The 19,267-nt window shown below is 53.3% G+C and overlaps 7 protein-coding genes across 7 annotated transcripts; 2 read left to right on the top strand and 5 right to left on the bottom strand.

Moving 5' to 3' along the window:
* Positions 1–54: 54 nt before the first annotated feature.
* Positions 55–369, bottom strand: EsH8_I_001601 (uncharacterized protein; the record flags this gene model as incomplete). The annotated part of the gene is made up of 1 exon (XM_083269014.1): positions 55–369. The coding sequence occupies one exon, from the start codon at positions 367–369 to the stop codon at positions 55–57; it is 315 nt and encodes a 104-aa protein (XP_083119452.1).
* Positions 370–1,049: 680 nt separating this feature from the next.
* Positions 1,050–2,181, bottom strand: EsH8_I_001600 (phytanoyl-CoA dioxygenase family protein; the record flags this gene model as incomplete). Its single annotated transcript, XM_083269013.1, has 3 exons — positions 1,050–1,401; positions 1,508–1,883; positions 1,977–2,181. 3 exons carry the CDS (start codon positions 2,179–2,181, stop codon positions 1,050–1,052), a joined length of 933 nt encoding a protein of 310 aa, XP_083119451.1.
* A 1,666-nt stretch (positions 2,182–3,847) lies between these two features.
* On the bottom strand, positions 3,848–5,240 carry EsH8_I_001599 (Brix domain-containing protein; the record flags this gene model as incomplete). Its single annotated transcript, XM_083269012.1, has 2 exons — positions 3,848–4,756; positions 4,812–5,240. 2 exons carry the CDS (start codon positions 5,238–5,240, stop codon positions 3,848–3,850), a joined length of 1,338 nt encoding a protein of 445 aa, XP_083119450.1.
* A 305-nt stretch (positions 5,241–5,545) lies between these two features.
* EsH8_I_001598 (RNA-dependent ATPase RRP3) lies at positions 5,546–7,606 on the top strand (the record flags this gene model as incomplete). Its single annotated transcript, XM_083269011.1, has 4 exons — positions 5,546–5,716; positions 5,773–5,813; positions 5,926–6,193; positions 6,644–7,606. The coding sequence occupies 4 exons, from the start codon at positions 5,546–5,548 to the stop codon at positions 7,604–7,606; spliced, it is 1,443 nt and encodes a 480-aa protein (XP_083119449.1).
* A 435-nt stretch (positions 7,607–8,041) lies between these two features.
* Positions 8,042–10,609, bottom strand: EsH8_I_001597 (P-loop containing nucleoside triphosphate hydrolase protein; the record flags this gene model as incomplete). Its single annotated transcript, XM_083269010.1, has 4 exons — positions 8,042–9,043; positions 9,103–9,702; positions 9,970–10,203; positions 10,265–10,609. 4 exons carry the CDS (start codon positions 10,607–10,609, stop codon positions 8,042–8,044), a joined length of 2,181 nt encoding a protein of 726 aa, XP_083119448.1.
* Positions 10,610–13,702: 3,093 nt separating this feature from the next.
* EsH8_I_001596 (uncharacterized protein) lies at positions 13,703–15,515 on the top strand (the record flags this gene model as incomplete). Its single annotated transcript, XM_083269009.1, has 2 exons — positions 13,703–14,498; positions 14,560–15,515. 2 exons carry the CDS (start codon positions 13,703–13,705, stop codon positions 15,513–15,515), a joined length of 1,752 nt encoding a protein of 583 aa, XP_083119447.1.
* Positions 15,516–16,208: 693 nt separating this feature from the next.
* Positions 16,209–16,715, bottom strand: EsH8_I_001595 (hydrophobic surface binding protein A-domain-containing protein; the record flags this gene model as incomplete). The annotated part of the gene is made up of 1 exon (XM_083269008.1): positions 16,209–16,715. The coding sequence occupies one exon, from the start codon at positions 16,713–16,715 to the stop codon at positions 16,209–16,211; it is 507 nt and encodes a 168-aa protein (XP_083119446.1).
* Between the last annotated feature and the right edge of the window lie 2,552 nt (positions 16,716–19,267).

The following is a 19,267-nucleotide window of genomic DNA, read 5'->3' as shown; positions in this document are numbered from 1 at the left end:
TCGAGCAATCTCTGGCTATTACTCGTGAGAAATAGGTCGTTGACAGGATTCCCGCTAGTTGTTACCGGTAATTGGGCCCCAAAAGAGTTGGTTTGCGGCGAAGCCGGTGATGCGGCTGCGGCTGCGGCGGCGCATGGTGAACTCCGCCGCAGATCGCGTCCTAGGCTTGGCTTTTGGGATGGGGTGGGATCCTGAGCTAATACCGGAGAGCTCTCGTTCTGCGCGGGTTCTTTTGTGGGTAGGATTACGATCCCATGGTGTTCTTTGTCCCTGTCTCCGCTGTCTGTGTTCGAGGTAGTTGCAGACGGTGGTTCGCAGAATTGGAATCGAGGAGGGTAGCCCTCGCAATGGAGGCCCTTCAACTTGCATCGATTGCAGATGGGACGTGTACGATCACATTTGCGACACTTCTTTCGGCATGTTCCACACGCTGGGTCTATAGACAAGTTGGGAACAGATTAGAGAGCTGGAACTGAAGCAGAATTGGGGAATAGATCGCGCTTGGCGAAGGCGTGGGGCATGGTTGTGAGGGATTCCTCATTTGGCTATTGGACCAACCACCAACCTCGGACCGAGCGATGAGCAAGTCGGGCTGACCTTTTCTAACAGCTTTGGAGCCCCTAGCCATGGTGATGTTGGTGCGCATGTTTGGGTCTTTTGCAAGAGTACTGTGTGTTCAACCTCGCACGTAATCGTTCATGCAACAAGGTCAGAAATGCGGAAGTTGGAGTCGAGTCCTCGTGTCGCAAAACAGCCCACATTCAGCGACGCAAGGTGCAGGCACCAGGTAAGTAAGCCGAGCACTTGCACGCTATTTTAGTGGAGTCACGGTTAGTGGAATTTGATTTCCGTGCGGCTCATTCGCTTTTTATGACTGCAAGCATCTGGGAGCGCTTTACGCTACATACAAATCCCCTAAGAATTACACGTGGCATTCTGTATGGGCACCCCGCACCCTGAAGCTGACATGCAATGAAGTCGCCCAGCATCGCCAATGAGACAGACTCCTGACAGGTTCCAACGATTTCCAGCAACTCACTTTCCCGCGCTCAAAAATCTGCTGGCCGGCCATCTCCTTTCAACTCGGGTCGTAGCAAGAAAATTGGATCCATCTGGTCGACATACCCACAAGCTGGATCACTCAATGCATATCCCATGAATTCCTGGATTGGTCGGTCATACTGCTTCGCGGTTGCCAGAGGCACGGCCAAGAACTGGTTCTCCTCCTGTCGAAGGTACCCTCGGATTGAAAAGGTCGCAAACATCAACCTCTTCTCGTCCTTGGTTGTGTTGTGGCCGCCGGCATGATAGGCTGATGCTAGCATAATGAAAGCATCACCCTTCTCCATCTCAGCGAAAATGCACTCTTCAACTCGTGGCGGCGTGTCTCTATCAGTACCCCTGTACTCTCAGTCAGCACATTAGAACTGACAATGACATGACCGGCGGTATTTGAATTTGACGTGTTCGTGTGTTTCCAGTCAACCGTTGTTATAATATTACTTACCAGAGATGACTTCGAGGAATGAACTGCGTGCCTCCATTCTCTTTAGTGACCTTGCTGCCCGCCACGAAAAGGCCAACCGCTGTTTCTCGGTTCTTGTCCCGCTCGTCATCCCACTTATCTATTTCCTGGTGGTGGTTGTGGCTAATATAGTCATCCCGATGCAAGGGTTGAGCCTGCCCGCCGGGTCCGATCCTCATGGCGGTGCATGAGTGGACGTAAGGCTTGGACACAGATTCCTTCTTCTCGCTTCCCCACCAGAAGCTACTTCGAGTGGTTAAGAAGTGCTCGCACACCCTCTGGTAGATGGGATTCATCACTTGAGTCTTGGCATACGTGGGGCTGAGGGCCAGTAGGGCTGGTGCCCGTTGAGTTTCTTCTGTTAAGGACGGACGTGCAACGTCAGCACCAGTGAAATACTTGCTATCCTGTGGATGCAAAGAAAGTAGAGAAATCCTTAAAATATACTTACTTGGGAAAAATGAGCCGTTCCATTCCACGTCATTCTCGAGACGCTCACGGCATTCTTCAAATGCTTTGTCAACATCAGAAACGGGGATGAGATCTTTAATAAAAACACCTCCATCACGTTTGAGGAGATAAATAACGTCTTCTACAGGCGTATCGGCCGAGACCTTCTGGACTTCGGGTCCATATTTAGCGGAAATACTCGACATTTTGATGGATACTTTGCGCCAATGTTCTTGGAGTCGGGGGGGCTGAAGACACCCAAGGTAGTCGATTGAGGTGGTTACAAGCCCGGGGGTAAGGGATGCGATTCAAGGAAGTCGCGCGCAATGCTGGACCTGCGCGGCTCAAAAATACAGTTCATAAAGTCGAAAATGCTTGCTATTTTCTCCGCGCCGTACCACTCCCTAAAAACGAAAAGCGCCCCCACGGTCCCGCTTGTCCCGGAATAAGGAAAGACAGCAAGTGCACTACGCCGAATGATTGGAATGATGTCCACGGCACGCTGGGGGTGGAAGAGACCAGGGGTTAAAGTTGGGTTTACTTCCCAAATTGGAACAACAATGCACCAGGTCCAGCTCACTTGACACATGGTGGATTTTAGTGTCGACTAGCGCGTTCTACTCATGCAGGAAATGGCTTGGGTCACCTCGCATCGCCTGCTGAGCCAGACAACTTGACAACTCCCATGAATCTAAATATCATAAAGGTGGCAAGTCGATACATCAAAATGTCCTCAGCCTATGAGTTTCTTGGAAAAGGCGGCTACAAACATCGAAATCATCGTATATTTCTAGCAGTGACAACGTATGCCAATTCGTACAACTCTGAAATCCAATACCCAATAGCAGATCAGCGGCTGCCGTGATGAGTCGTCAACGTGGCTGCTCAGAGGCATCAGAGGACGGTTTCTCTTCTCATGCAGAAAGCTCGTATAAAAAGAATATACTCAAACACTTTTCATAATTTCAGACGTACAAGACTTTTCTTTGAAGTTTCAAATTTGACAGTTCTCAAATGTTGTAGCTACCGCTTGCTCCTCTTAACTGTCGTCCTCGGTTGATTGTTCCCTAAATGTACCACTGGGATTGTAGAATAGCTTCCCCCATTAAATAATTAGTTAATAGAACGGCCCTACTCATTGAACGATAATAACCCAATCTCGAAGCTCAATCTATTGTATGCTAAAATGCACGATGGCCCGTTCAACCACTTCCACCTTTTGTTGTTGGAAATGTGTAGATTATAATATCATTGAACTCTTTTGCTAGGATACTTAATTACACAGTTGCCAGAGCAGAGGCTTTGCTACGCTTATTGGGACGAGATACATTGCCTTAACCTTGGAACTGCGAGGCGGGGCTTTGTGGGCGGAGCTTCGCATATGGAATGACAAGCATCATGGCCCCGATCTGTTGGAGATTTTCAAAGGCATAGTTGCATATGTTAGTTGAATGAATGATCGAAAAGATATTATCATAGATTGGCAAAAGAGAAAACTAAAAGGGTCACGGTTTTTGCCATATTTCTTGCTTTAATCGATACTCGGAGTTTTCAAGGCTAATTTGTCTCATGCCTTGAGAACCAGTGGCTTATCAACCTCAACACACACTATTCGAGTGGCTGGACGTATTAGCAGTTTAAACCTGTAGTCTTGAAGGCCGATAGTTGTCTTAGTCGGCGATAACCTCCTGAAATAGCTGGGCCCGGTTGCGATTAGGCACAAAGATTTGGTCCTTCGCCAACATCCCATTCCCTGGGCTGTGTAACGGTGAGAACGAAAATTGCAGGGCAGCCTAGGTAACGTTGAGAATCATGCCATTTTGTAGGGTATTATCTATCGGGGGTGCTCAGAGGCTGTTTCCACCAAATCCTTCAACCTTTTGTATTCTTGTCTTCCTCATCTTCGTCTTCCTCGTCTTCCCATCCCCCAGCATCCTCCATAGCCTCGTTAACCTGGTATTCGGCATCACCCTCAAGACCCTCACTATCGAACTCGTCGTCGTAGTCCATATCCACATCGCTGTCGTCCTTTTCGGTCTGGCCACTCTCGGCCTTGGCTTTCCGCTTCTTCTCAACGTTATCTTTTTGTTGTTTCCGCCTGGCCTCCTTCTCCTGCTGCTTCTTCTCCCAACGCTTCTCGAGCTCCTTGACCTCCTCCTTTGTCTTGTGGACATACTCGTGCCACATGACCTTGCCGGAGCACAATCCTTCTTCGACCTTGGTCAAACGCAGACGCATACGCGGTCCCAGTTCGACGAGTTTGACGGCACGCTTCTCGACAGCATCAGCATCGTCGATAGCCTCGTCGTCAACTGGGGCGGCACGTTGCTTGTGAATCTTTCTCGTCGTTTGCTCCTGAACCTCCACCTCAGCATCGGTATCCAACTCGGTATCACTTGTAGCATATCCATCGCCGTTCTCTCCTCCCTGAATGAAATCGGCAATGTCCTCGAGCTTTCCGAGATTCGGCACACCGCCTTTTCCGTTCGTCTTGGATGACAGAATCTTTCCAGCCTTCTCGAGTTTCCGCAGGGGTCTCGAGATGCCGGTGGCACGTGTGGTAATCGCAAAATGGCGGAAGTTGAGGATGAAGGACCCTTCGTTCTCTTCGTCGCGTTCTCGGTTGAGCAAGAGAACTCGTTTGATCTGGCTCAGAGGGGTCGCATTCGGGTTCAAAGGAGGGAATACGCTAGACCACACCGAAGTCACCAAACTTTCGAGATGCTTGGGAACCTTGGACTTCGCGTCGGCGTCGGGGGTGTGAAAGTTGTTCATAACCAGCTGAATTGAGTTAGCAAAGGATGAAAACACCCGAAAACAGCGCTGGAGGTCGTACCAGAGGCGGGGCAAGCTGCTCCTTGCCACTGCCCTTCGGACGTCTCTGTGACTTCTGGACATCCTTGCAGAGAGAATACCTCTCAATGCGGAAGTTCAGCGTTGGGCCACGGGGCGTCAAGGCCATTCGCAAGTTGGTATTGCCGCTCTCAGAGCGGGAGAAAAGCATAAGATGAGTGACGCCGAGGGGACCGGTCATGACAACGTAATCCTTCAATCGGTTCGCCCTTCTCTCCCTCAATCGAGCGGCAGTGCCCGGCTCCATGACTTTTCGCACATCGGTGGCAAGCTGGCTGACACTGGAACCGACCTCGCCCGCGCCGATGCGGATGACCATGCTCTTGGGGTCTCGCGAGGCATTGCTTTCGGCGGGTGTGACCGGGTTGCTAGCACCGACGTGCGTTCTCTTCTTAACTCTTTTGCGCGCCATGTTGAGCTGGTTTGGGTGACGATTGTGTTTGGGGGAAAACTTTGCCGTCAATGGGTTTCGATGTTGAACCCGCGGCTGGTAAGGAAGATCTGTGCCCTGGGGGGACGGGACTGTTTGGTTGCGTAGGAAATTTTTAGGCGGGGCCGGCGCGATAAGCGTCTACGGCAGCATTCACGTGCTGATAAGACCGCGTCTCCACTAAAAACTTTCCCCCAGCGCGGGATGTCATCGCGCCCGCTGCTAACTTTTGCAACATCAGGATTCTCTTTGCGCCGAGTTGCAGAGGTGACAAATCCACAGCAAGAATGTCTTCCACGAAGAGACAAAAAGTTTCGCATAAGAGCTCCTCGGCCAAGGAGTCTCGCAACGTCGAGCGGGAGCCGTCTCCGGCCCCGTCCTCAGTCTTCGAGCCCGAGGTCGAGGCCGATGTTGTTGCCGACGCTTCAGAGGAGGTCAAGAAGAGTTTCAAGGATCTTGTATGTGTTACCAGAAGCTGCATTCCTGGCTGTTTGGCCGTTTCTGACTTTCATAGGGTATCGTTGACTCTCTCTGCTCCGCCTGCGAGGCCTTGGGGTGAGTTCTTGCCCTCTCCACGAAGTCCCCTCCTTGGGTGAAACGGGTTTGCCGCTGCTCAGCTAGGCGAAACTCGGCTCAGAAGACTCCCACATACTGACCGCGATTTTAGATACAAAAACCCGACCCCGATTCAAGCCCAGTCCATACCCATTGCTCTGGAGAACCGCGACATCATTGGCCTTGCCGAAACCGGAAGTGGTAAAACGGCGGCGTTTGCCTTGCCGATGCTACAATTCCTGCTCGAAAAGCCGCAGCCCCTCTTTGGTCTCGTCTTGGCCCCGACGAGAGAATTGGCCGCTCAGATTGCGCAATCCTTTGAGGCGCTCGGCAGTTTGATAAATCTGAGATGTGCTGTAATTGTTGGCGGTCTCGATATGGTCAGTGGAATTCCTCCCGCAAGTTGCTGCTTAGGGACGTTGCTTCGAATTTGAGCGCAAAAGGAGACAGGCAACGGTTGGTCTCTGACCAAGCGGGAAGGCCTTTCATTCCTCGTCACATATCTTCTTGACTGGGACTTCCATTTTTCTCTCTACATGACCCTATGAGCTCGTGTGCCGATGGAGCCGAGCCTGGATGGGCAGGGTTGTACCAAAGAGGTTGGTTGGGCAACCTTGAAGGGGCAGTGTCATGCAGTGGACTGGAAGTCTAACTGATCGTCAAGAAGATTGTGATGGGGATTTGTGCTTAGAGGCTGAACTCAAGTCGTCCCTTCGCTCCAGCACCTATGCCGTATTTATTCTCCTCCGGCCCGTTTTGCACAACGCATCACCTTACTCTGCTTGGTAACTTCCGTTGCACAAGGCATGCTGACGATAATAATTTTCTAGGTTGCCCAAGCCATTGCCCTCGGCAAGAAACCGCACATTGTCGTGGCCACACCTGGTAGACTGGTAGATCATCTCGAGAAAACCAAGGGATTCTCTCTGCGGTCCCTCAAGTACCTGGTCATGGACGAGGCAGATAGGCTGTTGGATATGGACTTTGGCCCCAGCATCGACAAGATCCTCAAGTTCATTCCCCGCGAACGCCGCACTTTCCTCTTCTCCGCCACCATGAGCTCCAAGATTGAGAGCCTGCAAAGAGCCAGTCTGCGCGACCCCGTCCGCGTCAGCATCAGCTCCAACAAGTACCAGACTGTGTCCACCCTCCTGCAACACTACCTCTTCATCCCCCACCCGCAAAAGGACACCTACTTGATCTACCTCGTCAACGAGTTCGCCGGCCAGAAGATTGTCATCTTCACGAGAACAGTGGTGGAGACGCAGAGACTGGCCATCCTGCTCCGGGCGCTGGGCTTCGGCGCCATCCCCCTGCACGGTCAGCTCAACCAGACGGCGCGTCTGGGTGCTCTCAACAAGTTCCGCACGGGGTCTCGTGACATTCTCGTGGCAACGGATGTTGCTGCCCGTGGTCTGGATATCCCCAAGGTTGACGTTGTCCTCAACCATGACCTGCCCCAGGACAGCAAGACGTACGTCCATCGCGTCGGACGTACGGCTCGTGCCGGAAAGTCCGGTGTTGCCCTCAGTCTTGTAACTCAGTACGATCTGGAAATCTACCTCCGGATCGAGGCCGCTCTCGGCAAGAAATTGGTCGAATACCCGACCCAGAAGGACGAGGTTATGGTGTTCCAGAACCGCGTTGAGGAGGCGCAAAGGCATGCAAGGATGGAGATGAAGAACTTGATGGACGCCAGGGGCAAGAAGGGCTCGACGCTGAAGGGAGGAAAGCCGGGAGGAAAGCCGGGAGGAAAGAGGCGTCACGACAATATGGATGCGGAGGAGGGTTGATGAGACACGTGTCTTGTTGTGGAGTGGAAGCCGTGATTATCTTGTCCCTAAACAACTTAATGACAACAATGTTGATGCTCATAAACTGATTGGCACACCCGTCTGCGTGAGGGAGTACGTCTTGATGGTCTTTCGATTCAGACAGCCCCTGCAACATTCTGCGACCGATCTGGAAGGAAATCGATCTAGGCAAACAAAGCTTGTCGCCGTCAATATGGATATAGAAGTTGGGAACCAAAACATCTGGGGATTGACTCAATTAAGTATCATATATGGTCTATCCTGTCAGTGTCGTTACCAAATACAAGCCCCGTCCTTAGAACGCCAGAACCATTCGCAAATAATGAATGATGAATCACCATGGGTATATGCCGGAGAAACAAGCGCAGCCACCGGCGCAAACAACTTCCCTCCAGTCTGGAGGGAACCAAGGAATTAGACTTCATCATCGGCAACACTCTCCCACCTTTTCGTCGCGAGCCTGCGCACTTTCTTGGGGCTCCCAGCGCTTCCAGTGCTGGTCGTGCTCTCGTTGCTGACACGCAATTGCTCCATTTTCCGACCGAGATTGCTTACGCCGCCACCTTTCCGGCCGCCAAAATCATCTCGTTCCTGGAGCGGCTTGCGCTTGCTTGGGCTTCGTCCTGCAAGCTCCCGTTTCAGGATTTCGTTTTCGCGCCGAAGTCGCTCGTTCTCCTCTTCAAGATCCTCAACCAAGAGGTTTTCCTTGTCTTCGCTGGCTTCATCGTCTTCTGCCAATGTGACGCCGAGACCCTTCTCGAAAAGCTCCATCTTGCGATCCCAGTGCTCTTCTCCCTTTTCTTGCTCCGCGGCAAGCGTCGCCTTCCATCGGGCCAGCTCCATCTCGAAGCGGGCGTCAAACTCAGCCATGCAATCCTCGCGTACAGTCTGCTCAAGATCCAACAGCCGGTCTTCCATGCTGAGTAGATGTGCCTCGGCGGATACTCTTGCTTCGCGCTCCTGATCAAGCTCGATATGAACATTTGTAATTTCCTCTTGCATACGAGCAATCTCTAACGCCGCATGCTCCATAAGCACTCTGTCCCCATTGTCAGAGCCCGGTGAGAAGTTGCGATGCCCTGATGATCCTTGTCCGAAGTAGCCCCTTCGCTGGGGTGGCAGATCAGGAGATGCGAAACCCGACGATGACTGTAGCGTTGTAGGTGTGTCCGCAAGCAGAGTTGAGGTTATGCTAGGAATGCGAGGGATTGTAACTTCCCTCGCTAGGGCACTGTATCGGAGGATTTGAGAGGTTGCATTTACGTCGCCATGTGCATCTGCGGTCACAATCATGACGCCTCGCTGCGCATTTCGACGAGGCACGACGCCTGCGGTGTACGACGAAGATGTTGCAGAAAAGGAATTGGAGAAGAGGAGCTCCGTCATCTTGCACTGGCGGAACGGCATGACGGTTGGCTGGCACACAGTCGTGTTAGAAGGATGAGCTTTTTGTGACTTTGATTTGTCAGACGTACCTTGCTGTTGCTGCCCATTCCGCTTTGCGCCTGGAGACACTGGCCCAGATACATGAGACTCTCGTTGATCTTGCCAGCCTCGGCGAGAGTAGCACCTTGGGTCTTCGCGTCACGGGCACGCTCGCTACCGGCGAGATCAACAATGGTCAAATTATTGCCTGCCCAAGAGCGGTGTCGCCCGGCTCTGTTTCGCTTCTTCACTTCCACGCAAAAGAAGCCATGGCTTCTGGATGAAACACTGTTGCTTCCAGTCCCGGCCACTTGGCGTTCGTGCAAACCCGCTTCCAGAACCATGATGGCTTCCTTCAAGTTAGTGCACGCAATCTTCTTCAATCCAGCAACGACCTTTCTATCGGTGGCTTGTTCCGTCGACTTAAACAGGAGGGGCCGGCGCCGGTACTCTTTTGTGGCATTGGATTTGATCGGTGGGGTCAGGAGGTCGTAAATCTTGTCATTGTAAACCTCGTACATCGACAGAACAACGGCGTAATCGGAATCGGGATCAGACGAGACGTTGACGGAGCTGATATCGGGAGCAGAGGGGAGAGCGGACGGACGCTGGAGATTTCGTCGAGGGGTCGGTGGGGGGTAGTGTTCGCCCTTTGCTGGAGTTTTAGCAACATTCTTTGTTTTAGAGGCTGTAGTCATGATCATGAAATGCTTTGTTGCATCATCTTGATGTCGAGGAGGCAACTCCGGCACTGGCGTCGACGGAGCATTGAGGTGCTCACACCGTGGGCGATCTGGAGTTGATGGCACAAGCCGTACACTGTCCAGACCAGGGGTCGACTGCTGTTGTTGTTGCCCCTGCTGACGAAGACCAGAAAATAATGAAAAGGGGTTGGAAGAAAGAACTGGGTTTCCTACAATCATTGGCGTTCCCGCCCTTGATCCTCCGCCACGGGACGAGCCAAAGTCCGCAAACACCGTCTCGAGGAAGGACGGTGCTGATATGATGGTGGCGTCGGACACATCGGAGGCCTGAAGAGAACCCTCCAAACTTGGCGAATCATACATATTAGGGCCAATGGATCGGAAGACGACGTCGAGTGCAAGCTGTGTCATTCCTCGTGTTGTGCGCGAGCCGAGAATGGTGTGCGACTGCGTTGCCCACATCAGTCAGAACGATCAACATGGGGTGATGAAGGGGACTCGTCTTTACCTTGCCGGAGCCAGTGACACCAAGTGTCGCAATCAAGGCATCGGTGCCGTGGCCGCCATGGGGAGCCAGGACGCCCTCGACGAGCGAGGCAACGCCTGTGCAATGGAAGACATCGAGCTGAGATGCCTCTTCCTCGAAGACACGCGTAAAGGCAAACTTCTCCGTCGAGCGTTTGCGGTCGTTGGGTGGGTTGAGGGTGATATGGGTAGGATGGGAGCCCTCGTCGGACTCTTCGACACTCAAGAACCTGTCGGCTGATGCAGCACCCACTGGGGGCGGTCGCAAGCGCAGATAGACCTGGAAGAGGTTCGCGGATGACTTCTGTGGTGATGATGAATCCATCATGTGTGACTGGGACTGGAACTCGTAGGTCTGTGGATTAGTAGGTTCGCGATGATTTCCGTTGGGCGAGACACGTCGGTCGTGTTGCTGATGGTCTGGATCAAGGTTGATTGAACTGGGTCCGAGGCGCGAATCTCGACAGGTGTGGTCGAGAGACACATAATCCTTGTTTACTACAGTGACCGGGCAACGACCGATAAGATAAGCGAGATGCTAGCGGGAATGATAAGATAAGGGAGGGATGGGGTCGAACACCTGTGCCCCTGGCAGGAACCTGTTCTCACCCCGCCACGTTTGCACGGTGCTCCCCGCTGAGACACAGCTCGGAGCGGGGCTTGTGCCCAGAAGTGATGGTGTGGCGTCGGGTCCGACCGAAGGGGGAACAAACTGCTGAAGTCCCGATCCGACCTCACCTCCCCTTTGCTAAGCACGGTGTAATCCCGAGGCTTTTCATAAGCCCCAGCTGAGATCTGGTACATTGGCTTATACTAACTACGACGGCCCGACTGGTCAGGCAATCCGATGCCTTTGTTCCGGCATTTCGATGAGCAATGGCAGCACCATCCCCCCCTTTTTTTCCCTTTGAATCGAGTCAGACTATTACATACATACGGTAACAATGAGTGAGAGAAAAAGAAAATTATGAAAAAAAATCGGGACCGGAAAAAATCATCATCTAGGTCCGAAATAGACCTTTTCTGCATTGCAACCCGTATGGATTGAAGTTTCTTCCATCAGCTTTGTTCCTCTTTCCCCCCTGTTTTTGTTCTCCCGAATCCTTCGTTGGCGTCAGCTCTAGTCTCTGGTTCAAAGTTTTTACTGAGGCTCAAATTCAAATGGTTGAGGCCTGCACAGGCATCACCTTGCTTGACGACCCCTCATTTCCCGTCTGTGAGTCATGAACGACAAGAGGCCAGACAACGGGGACCATTGCCGTTCAAGGCTGATCCCAATGACTCCCGCATGACTGGCTGAAAATTTGGACTGAGGCAATGGACCCTTTGGATGGGATGCGGTTGGGGGTTGGGTTGCAAACGTCGAAGGCCAGCACCGGGCATCCGAGAAAGCAAGGCCCCGCCAGAGCTTGTCGACTTTTTTTTTTCCGCCCCTGGCCTCTCTACCATGGGTACGTAGTAGCAAGCGCTGAGCTCCGGCTCAATGTGCATCTGGAAGAATGCAATGCTCCGGGCTGGAGCCTAGATGAACACATTACAGATGACTGTACGTGAATGCTTCCACCACCACAACTACCCCAACATTGCCCTTCCGAGTCACATCATCAGTGACTCAAGCTGCAAACAGAGTGTCTGGTTGTACACCAGGCGTGACAGATTGGATGATTAAAAGTACGGTGTGTGGTCAAGCGCCTCGTTTGCATTGAGACACAGGATGATGAGCTGGCCCCTCGATTACCCCTCGACTCTGCCACTCTGCCCCTCGAAGAGTCGGACGTGCAGGCCGAGGCGAATCAGGAGACCGCCTACCTAATCCGCACGTTGACACCGGCCGCTACCAGGTACATTACACGCAGACCAGTAGTGGGCCAAGATGGAGCTGTGGACGTTTGGTGGAGTGCCATTACTGCAGTCCAATGTGAGCGAGGAGGAGGCGAGGCAATCATGAATGTGAAGATGAGTTTGGCGCCGTGAGATCCACAACCTGCACCGGCCACCGCCCGCTGCGCCTCGTGTTGGCTACTGCTGGTGCCGCCGCCGTCCATCGTCCATGGATGAGGTGTCGAAGGGACGGTGAGCACAACCACCTCCCTTTCTTGCAAGTTGTTGCCCTGGATGATGCTCCTGGATCATCAAGGCTACGACTCACTGCGTGATTGCAGTGACCAAGATGTGTTGCTCAGCGGGGCACATGCAAGGACAGATGTGAAAACTGCCACATTTGGAGGCATGATCAACTTGGCCCCATCTCGATCCAGACCAGCCCGACGGGTGACGACAGAGGGGGAGGGGTTATTCTGGCTGGGCTGGTAGGGCGAAGCTGGGTCAAGACGAAGATGGCCTGCGCGGCGTGAGGTGATACACTACAGCTGAGGGGAGGGGGAGGAGGAGGGGCAGACATGGCAGAAATGGTTTGATGAGGCCGATGGCCCAGGGGGCGACTTGCAGGCTCCCACAGGGCTCTCCTCCACAGCTCACTGGCCCGACCCACTAATGACGGAGCATCTCCAGCAGTTTTCCAGCGGTTTTCCAGCGTCTGCAGGGCCTCTGTAGGGGGCGCCAGGGGGGGGAACAGACCACGAAAAGGCGGTGACGGCGTGCCTAATCCGGCTAGTGTGGGTTTCCGGTCCACTTTAAGCGAACCAGACGCTGCCAGAATGCCCAGACCTTCAGACCCCACCGGCCGGGGAAGAAAAGTTTGGGCGAGGAGTAAAAGGGAAAAAAAAAAAAAAAAGTCGATTGGGTGTGGAGACGGAACCGGGGGGAGCCATATTATTTTCGGAATCCCGGTGCCTCGTTCCCTTTCCTCTTTCCCTTTCCCACCTCAACCACCAAACCAACCAAATCACTAGACAACGAAGTCGCCCTACAACCTCGAAAGGAACACTTAGACACATAACACCAAACTTCGTCGAGAATCATGTCGCCCGCTTTCGCTGAGCTGTAAACGCCCACTGCGGGGGTGCCTGTTCGGGGCACCTCTGCAGTCCAGCAGCACATCGAGACATTCAATCCCTTCTCTGTTCCCGACGAAGTTCAACCCAGGCTTTCACTGTCCAGAGCCCTCTAGAGGACGGCTCTGGCCCATTGACGGAAGTCTGCATCTGATTTCACCTGAATCGACCACCGCGCCCGACGTTTACTGGCCTACGAGAAGGCCTACCCGCTTGGAAAATATCTTCGCCTCCACCCTCTCGACTACCACTACGTTGCCTCTCCCAGCATCACCTCCCTCTCCCGAATAGCTCCACGAGAATCCATACAACACATACCACATATCAGCAGGCGCAAAACTAGACGCATTATTATTATTATCCCCGCGACCTTGCCATCCAACCCGGCATACAACGAAAAGGCAACTTGACCGTTGGGTTTTAAGGACACCCCCCCACCCCCTCCAAATCCCTGCATAACCACCACAATGTCCCGCAACGTTCGGAACAAGTCCTCTGTGGCTTCTCGCAAGGCCGCAAAGCCAAAGCGCCGCGACTCGGTCACATCGTCTTCGTCCTTTGATTTCTCCGACGATGGTGGTTACTCCGCAGTCGAGGACATCAGCGACTCTTCCGATGATGACGAGGAAGATGTAGATGCGGCCGAGGAGGAGCACATCCTGCACGAGGTGCTGCCTACCCCCAGCATCCCGAGCTCCCCTCGGCCGCCCCCTGTAGTCCAAGAAGAAGATGATGACTCGGACGATGAAGAAGAACAGCAGGATCAAGACGATGAAGACGACGAAGACGGCGGCGCCGCCGCCGATGTTGAAGACAGCGCCAGTTGGGACGGCATCATGTCAGATATTGATGAGAGTGCGGCTTCTGACCACCATCACCGGTCAGAGCCTGTGGAGCGCCATGTTCGCTTTGATGTCCCCTCGAGTGACTCCGACTCTACCGACACCGAGGATGATCATGCCGATTTCTTCCCCGACATTTTTGTCGACCAGAGCTCCCTCGACCCGGCCTTCCGCCGCGAGATCGAGAATGATGATGACAATGACGAGTCGGAAAACTCAAACTCTTTCTGGGACTACCATGGCGACTATCATGGAGCCTATGACCACGCCCCTGACCCAGACTCAGATATCGAGGCTGTGATTCAGGAGCTCGGCGACGACGACACGCCCACCGCCACCCCTATGACCACCGGCGAAATCTCTGAAATGCCCACTCCGGTCGCAGCTTTTGAAGAAACGCAAGAGCTGGACGGCTATGAGAGTGAGTTTGCGCTTTGTGAAGACGAATCGAAGAAATTGTGATTGCTGACCCGCCGGACCAGCCGATGGTGACACTACCGAGGAAGATGAGCCAGAGCCCGTCGTCCGCCGCAAGATTAAGCGCCCCGAGCTGCCCGCTGATCAGTGGGATGACTCTGACACGGATCACCCTGTCAAGGGCGAGCGCGGACAGCCCCGTGTTGGCCGTTTCAACCTGGACAACTCTGAGCGAAAGCCCATTGCTGTTGTGAACCCCATCTCCAGAAAGATGATGATCTTCACTCCCCACCGTCGCCGCCACCTTGACTTGTCTCCCGAGCAGTTCAACTTCCAGTACCTGGCTCCCATAGAGGAGAACCAGAACTCCCCCATGCTGAGCAGCTCTGCCCAGATAATGATGAGCGCAATGTTCTCGTCCAACACATTTGGTGACTACCTCAACACGCAAGCCATGGGACCTGCCGAGGCTTTCTTCCCCTTCCAGTCGGAGCCCAACACTGCCGACGAGAGCTCCGATGTGGGCTTTGATGAAGAGGACGAGGACGACGAGGTTGAAAGGAGCCTCAACATCAGCGACTTTATTGACTTTGACGACGCCCGTTCCTCTGGTGATGAGGACGAAAACCAGTGGGACGCCGACCCCTTAAACTCCACCCCTGCCCGCCCGCGCACCGCCTCGAGCGATGTCGACTTGCACTCCCACATCAACGCCAACAACGTGGGGGCTTTCCGCCGCGACCAGATCAACCAGCGACTGATCCTGAGCGACAAAGCCACCCAGGACTCCCTCGCTCTCAGCAGCCCTTACAACTACACTGCTCTCCGTGGTCTCAAGTCGGACCGCTTCGAGACTGCGGCCGTCCCCCTGACCCCTCTTCGGCGGTCAAAGAAGCAGATGCGCGATCTCGCGCGCAGCCCCCTCGAGTCCATGTCCCAAAAACGCAAAGCATCCAGCGAGATGTCTGTTGCCCATAAGCGTCAACGCAGTATCTCGGACGTCAACCTGCTACGCATCTAGTACGATGACGTACCCGTCGACGTGTCCGACATATAACGATTGAGGATGGCGTGGCATGATGTCCTGAAGCAAAGGGCACCTGTCATCCCTGGCCTCATACACCTGGCTCCTTTTTGACACCTGTTTTCTTATGTTGCACATTCTTACACTGGCCCGTCTCGTTGACGGGAATAACGGTAGACAAAAGTATAAAAGTTACGAAGACGCGGCAGACGCCGGCGAATCGCATCAGAGCTGCATATGCCTGAGTCTTGCATGGCAGGTGGAAAGTAATCCCCCATGATCAGGAGCTGGCATACAATGCTTGGTGACGATGTTTCCTATTTTAGTTACTAAAGAAATTCATGATATCCAATATGTTTCTGTCCTCGTGCTCGTGCTCGTGCCCATACTGTTGTGCTATGGGCAATTGTGCAAGCAGGTGGCGACACCAAGCTGTCTGTCGTCCCTTCAATCGGCATTGCATCGCGGTGCCTCATTGTCTCAGCATTAGTGTGCGGTGAATTAATAGTTCGCATTTACTCGTCAAGTCCGGGTTTTCAAAGATTTAAACATGTACAGGAGGATGCTTGTGTGTCGAAACAGGTCACATTCACCTCAGCGGCACACCCATCTCGTCGCAAACATCTACAAGCATTGCAGCCCTTCGGCCAGTTGCCATTCGAACCAAACTGTGTCATATCGTACCGTCACTCAGCTATAGACCTCGATGGCATTGTTGAAAGCCGTCTCAATCTGCGCAACCAACGTCTTGGCAGCACCCTGCAAAGCCTCAGGAACCTTCTCGACAACAGCCGCGCTAAACCTGTCGGTTGCGCTCTTCTCCTGCTTCAAATTGAGCAGGATAATGGGACTCAGAAGCAGCTTGTCGAACTTGGGCTTCGCGTCGATGACGCTCCCGAGGGTCGTCCCCACGCCGCCCGCCAGCTTCTGGGTCGACTGCGCGACGGTGATGGCTTCGATGACGTTGAGCGACTCCGACTCCTCGGCGACCTTGGTGGCCTCGTTGATCTTGATGAGCAGTTTTGTCGAGTCGATGATGATGGGTAGAGTGCCGAAGAGGCCGCCGTTCCAGGACGCCACGGTGTCGCCCAGCTCCGTGTTCTGGGTCGCGATCTCGTCCATAGCGGCCACGATAGCGGCACCGTCAGCGATGACGGATGTGGCAAAGAGGCCCAGCAGTGAGAACTTGAAGAGCATGATGGCGGCGGGTGTCTTTCGGATGCGAGACCAATATGAGCGACTGGATAGCTTGAAAGGGGACAACTGGACCTGTGTCGGGGCCTGTTGGGTGAGGCACATCTTCTGATCATTGCCATTGAACCCAATGGAGCCTTTTTATACTCCATTCTTTTGATTCCCCCGGCCCTGGCAACATCGCATGGCTTCCATCTTCACGTCAACCGTCATGTAAGCCCAGCAGCTCATCCGCCCATCATACCCTCCTCACGGCCGGCCACCTTCCAACAATGGCACTCATCCCCGCAAACACGTCGGCGAAGGGCGACTCAGCGACTAGGTCCAGGCGCAGGAAAGGTGTGATCGCGCCATCGTAATTCCGGAAAACTTGAAGCTTCACATGCCCTCGGCCGAGAACCGCCCTCAAATCCCACAAAATAACACACAAAACATCACGAACACATGCTCCCCGGGGGGTCCCAACTCCCCCAAGCCGAGGAGCGCAGGGGTCTTACCCCGGATTTTGACCATCATCCCTTCTGTCTCCCCGCTGATCTGCCCCCAACTCCTCATGCAAGGTACCTGCCGGTGTGACTACCCCAACATGAGAGAGGTGCGCAAACACTTCTCATTGGACCGCGCGTGACAGGCCGGCGCCGGCACTGGTCCTTCATCCGGACTGTCGAGGCAAGCTGAGAGGCACCGGACGTCGTGGTTGGTGCGCGCCAGCGATCTTGTTGCCCTTTTTGGACCTAAACTCATGGTTCCTCCGAGCTTTCGCCTGTCGCATGGATTCCACTGCGGGAGTTGCCATGTCATTTCCGCCTTTTGCCAGGCGTTGTGGCGGAAGAAGGGTCATGCATGCCACTTAACAGCTCTTGATTGTGGTCGACATGTCACATTAGTCCGTTCCCATAATCCTGCCATCAATCCAAACTACTGGCCTCTAGCCCGAGGTAGAGCTAAATGTGAGCTCCGCCTTTCCTACCTCCCGTCCGAGACATTCGATTCCAAATATGAGTAGACCAGCATTGTTTAAATTGACTGTTAGACAATGTTGATTGTTGATAAGCTTAAACTCGAACTCGGACAGGTCCACATTTTCAAGTGTATACTCAACCTCCCCAATAACTTCCACCCCTAGGACCTTTTGTCAGAATATTGTCCAGGGTAATACATCCGAGATACTCTTACTCTCAAGCGCTGTAGTATTTGGCGGGTCATCCAGGCTGCAAGCATAAAGAGAGTGCGTCCGCTTCTGCCTCAACTTGTACTCTTGTGCCGAACCGGCGTTCCATGAGAGCGTAGAGGTTCCGGTCGACATAAGTTCCGCCACATTTGCCGCCTGGTATGTGATAAGCCAAGGTGCGCCGAGCTTTCAGAGGGGTGAGCAATTGGTTCTCAGCCCAGCACCAACACAGATCTCCTTCAGCTTCGGTGGTGGTTTGATTTTCTGCGCCTCGTACGTTGTGATGTCTTTTCATGCCGTGTTAAATACCCGAATGGATGAGGGAAGGCCAAGATTACTTACAACCGTGCAGCCACCACAACCATGACTCCTGTTTCAGTCTTAAACTATCATCATTTTGTATCCCGTGAATGGAATCATCAGCCGCCATACTTGGTACAGGTACCCAACTTGGTTGGTAGGCGCCTTCAGCGCAAGATGTGCGGCGGATTCGGGCTCAGGTATAATGGAGGTAGTGCCCATGGATCTAGAGCAGAACCCAACATCTAGCGCCGACTACTTTGTCAGTATCTTGGCCTTCTCTGACCAGGTCGCGGGCACCGTTAGCCAGAGATCTATGGGAAGGTTGTTCACCAGTTGGTTGGGTAGACTTTCCGATACCGCCTGGTTGATCATCCGCAGGAGACCACGGAAATAATCAGTCACGACATCTTTGACAGCTTTACCAGGTGGTAGAGCCAGGACACCCTCCCCGTTTACCTTGAACAAAGCTGAGTCGTCAAATTCCGTGGCAGGCGCGGACCTGTTCGACAGAAGCTTGGTCCAGGCGTATGCCTTGATTCCTGGATCAGCTTGATAGCCCCAAGCGTTCTTGTCAAGATCCTGGTTTTCGCGGGCATATGTGATCCATGACGGGGCTTTTCGGTGTTAGTTTCCGCAGGGTACCCCTGGAAATCTCGTCTAAGGATGTATGTACTCTAACCCGAAGACGTTCGATAATATAAAACTCAGTCCTATCGCCAGCTCGCTTCAGTTATGCCCACGTGTCTGCTTTCTGAGTGTGATGCCTACCTGAATATGCAGTCCCATAATCGATACCGACTATGAGCCGAACTCTTCCCTGCGAAGGCGCAGTCTGCGTCGACATTGTGGAAGCTTCTACAAGATATGCGGGTGATCCAATCTGCAAGTTGCCGGAGTTAGGAATAGCCCTCTTATGATTTCTTGCTTATGATGTCATAGAGGAGTCTGATTTGAAAGTATGATAGTGACTTTAAATGTAATACAATTCTACCATCTGTCCCGCCACGGGCTGAGTTCATCACAGCCAAGGCTGCTTTCAAGCTGTTCGACGGCAAGGCTGCCTCTGAAGCTTTTTCCAACC

The sequence above is a fragment of the Colletotrichum jinshuiense genome, chromosome 1 (assembly GCF_051148585.1).
Source record: "Colletotrichum jinshuiense chromosome 1, complete sequence".
In the NCBI taxonomy this organism is placed as follows: domain Eukaryota; kingdom Fungi; phylum Ascomycota; class Sordariomycetes; order Glomerellales; family Glomerellaceae; genus Colletotrichum; species Colletotrichum jinshuiense.
Note: the sequence above shows the minus strand (reverse complement) of the source record. Positions and strands in the feature narration are given on the sequence as shown.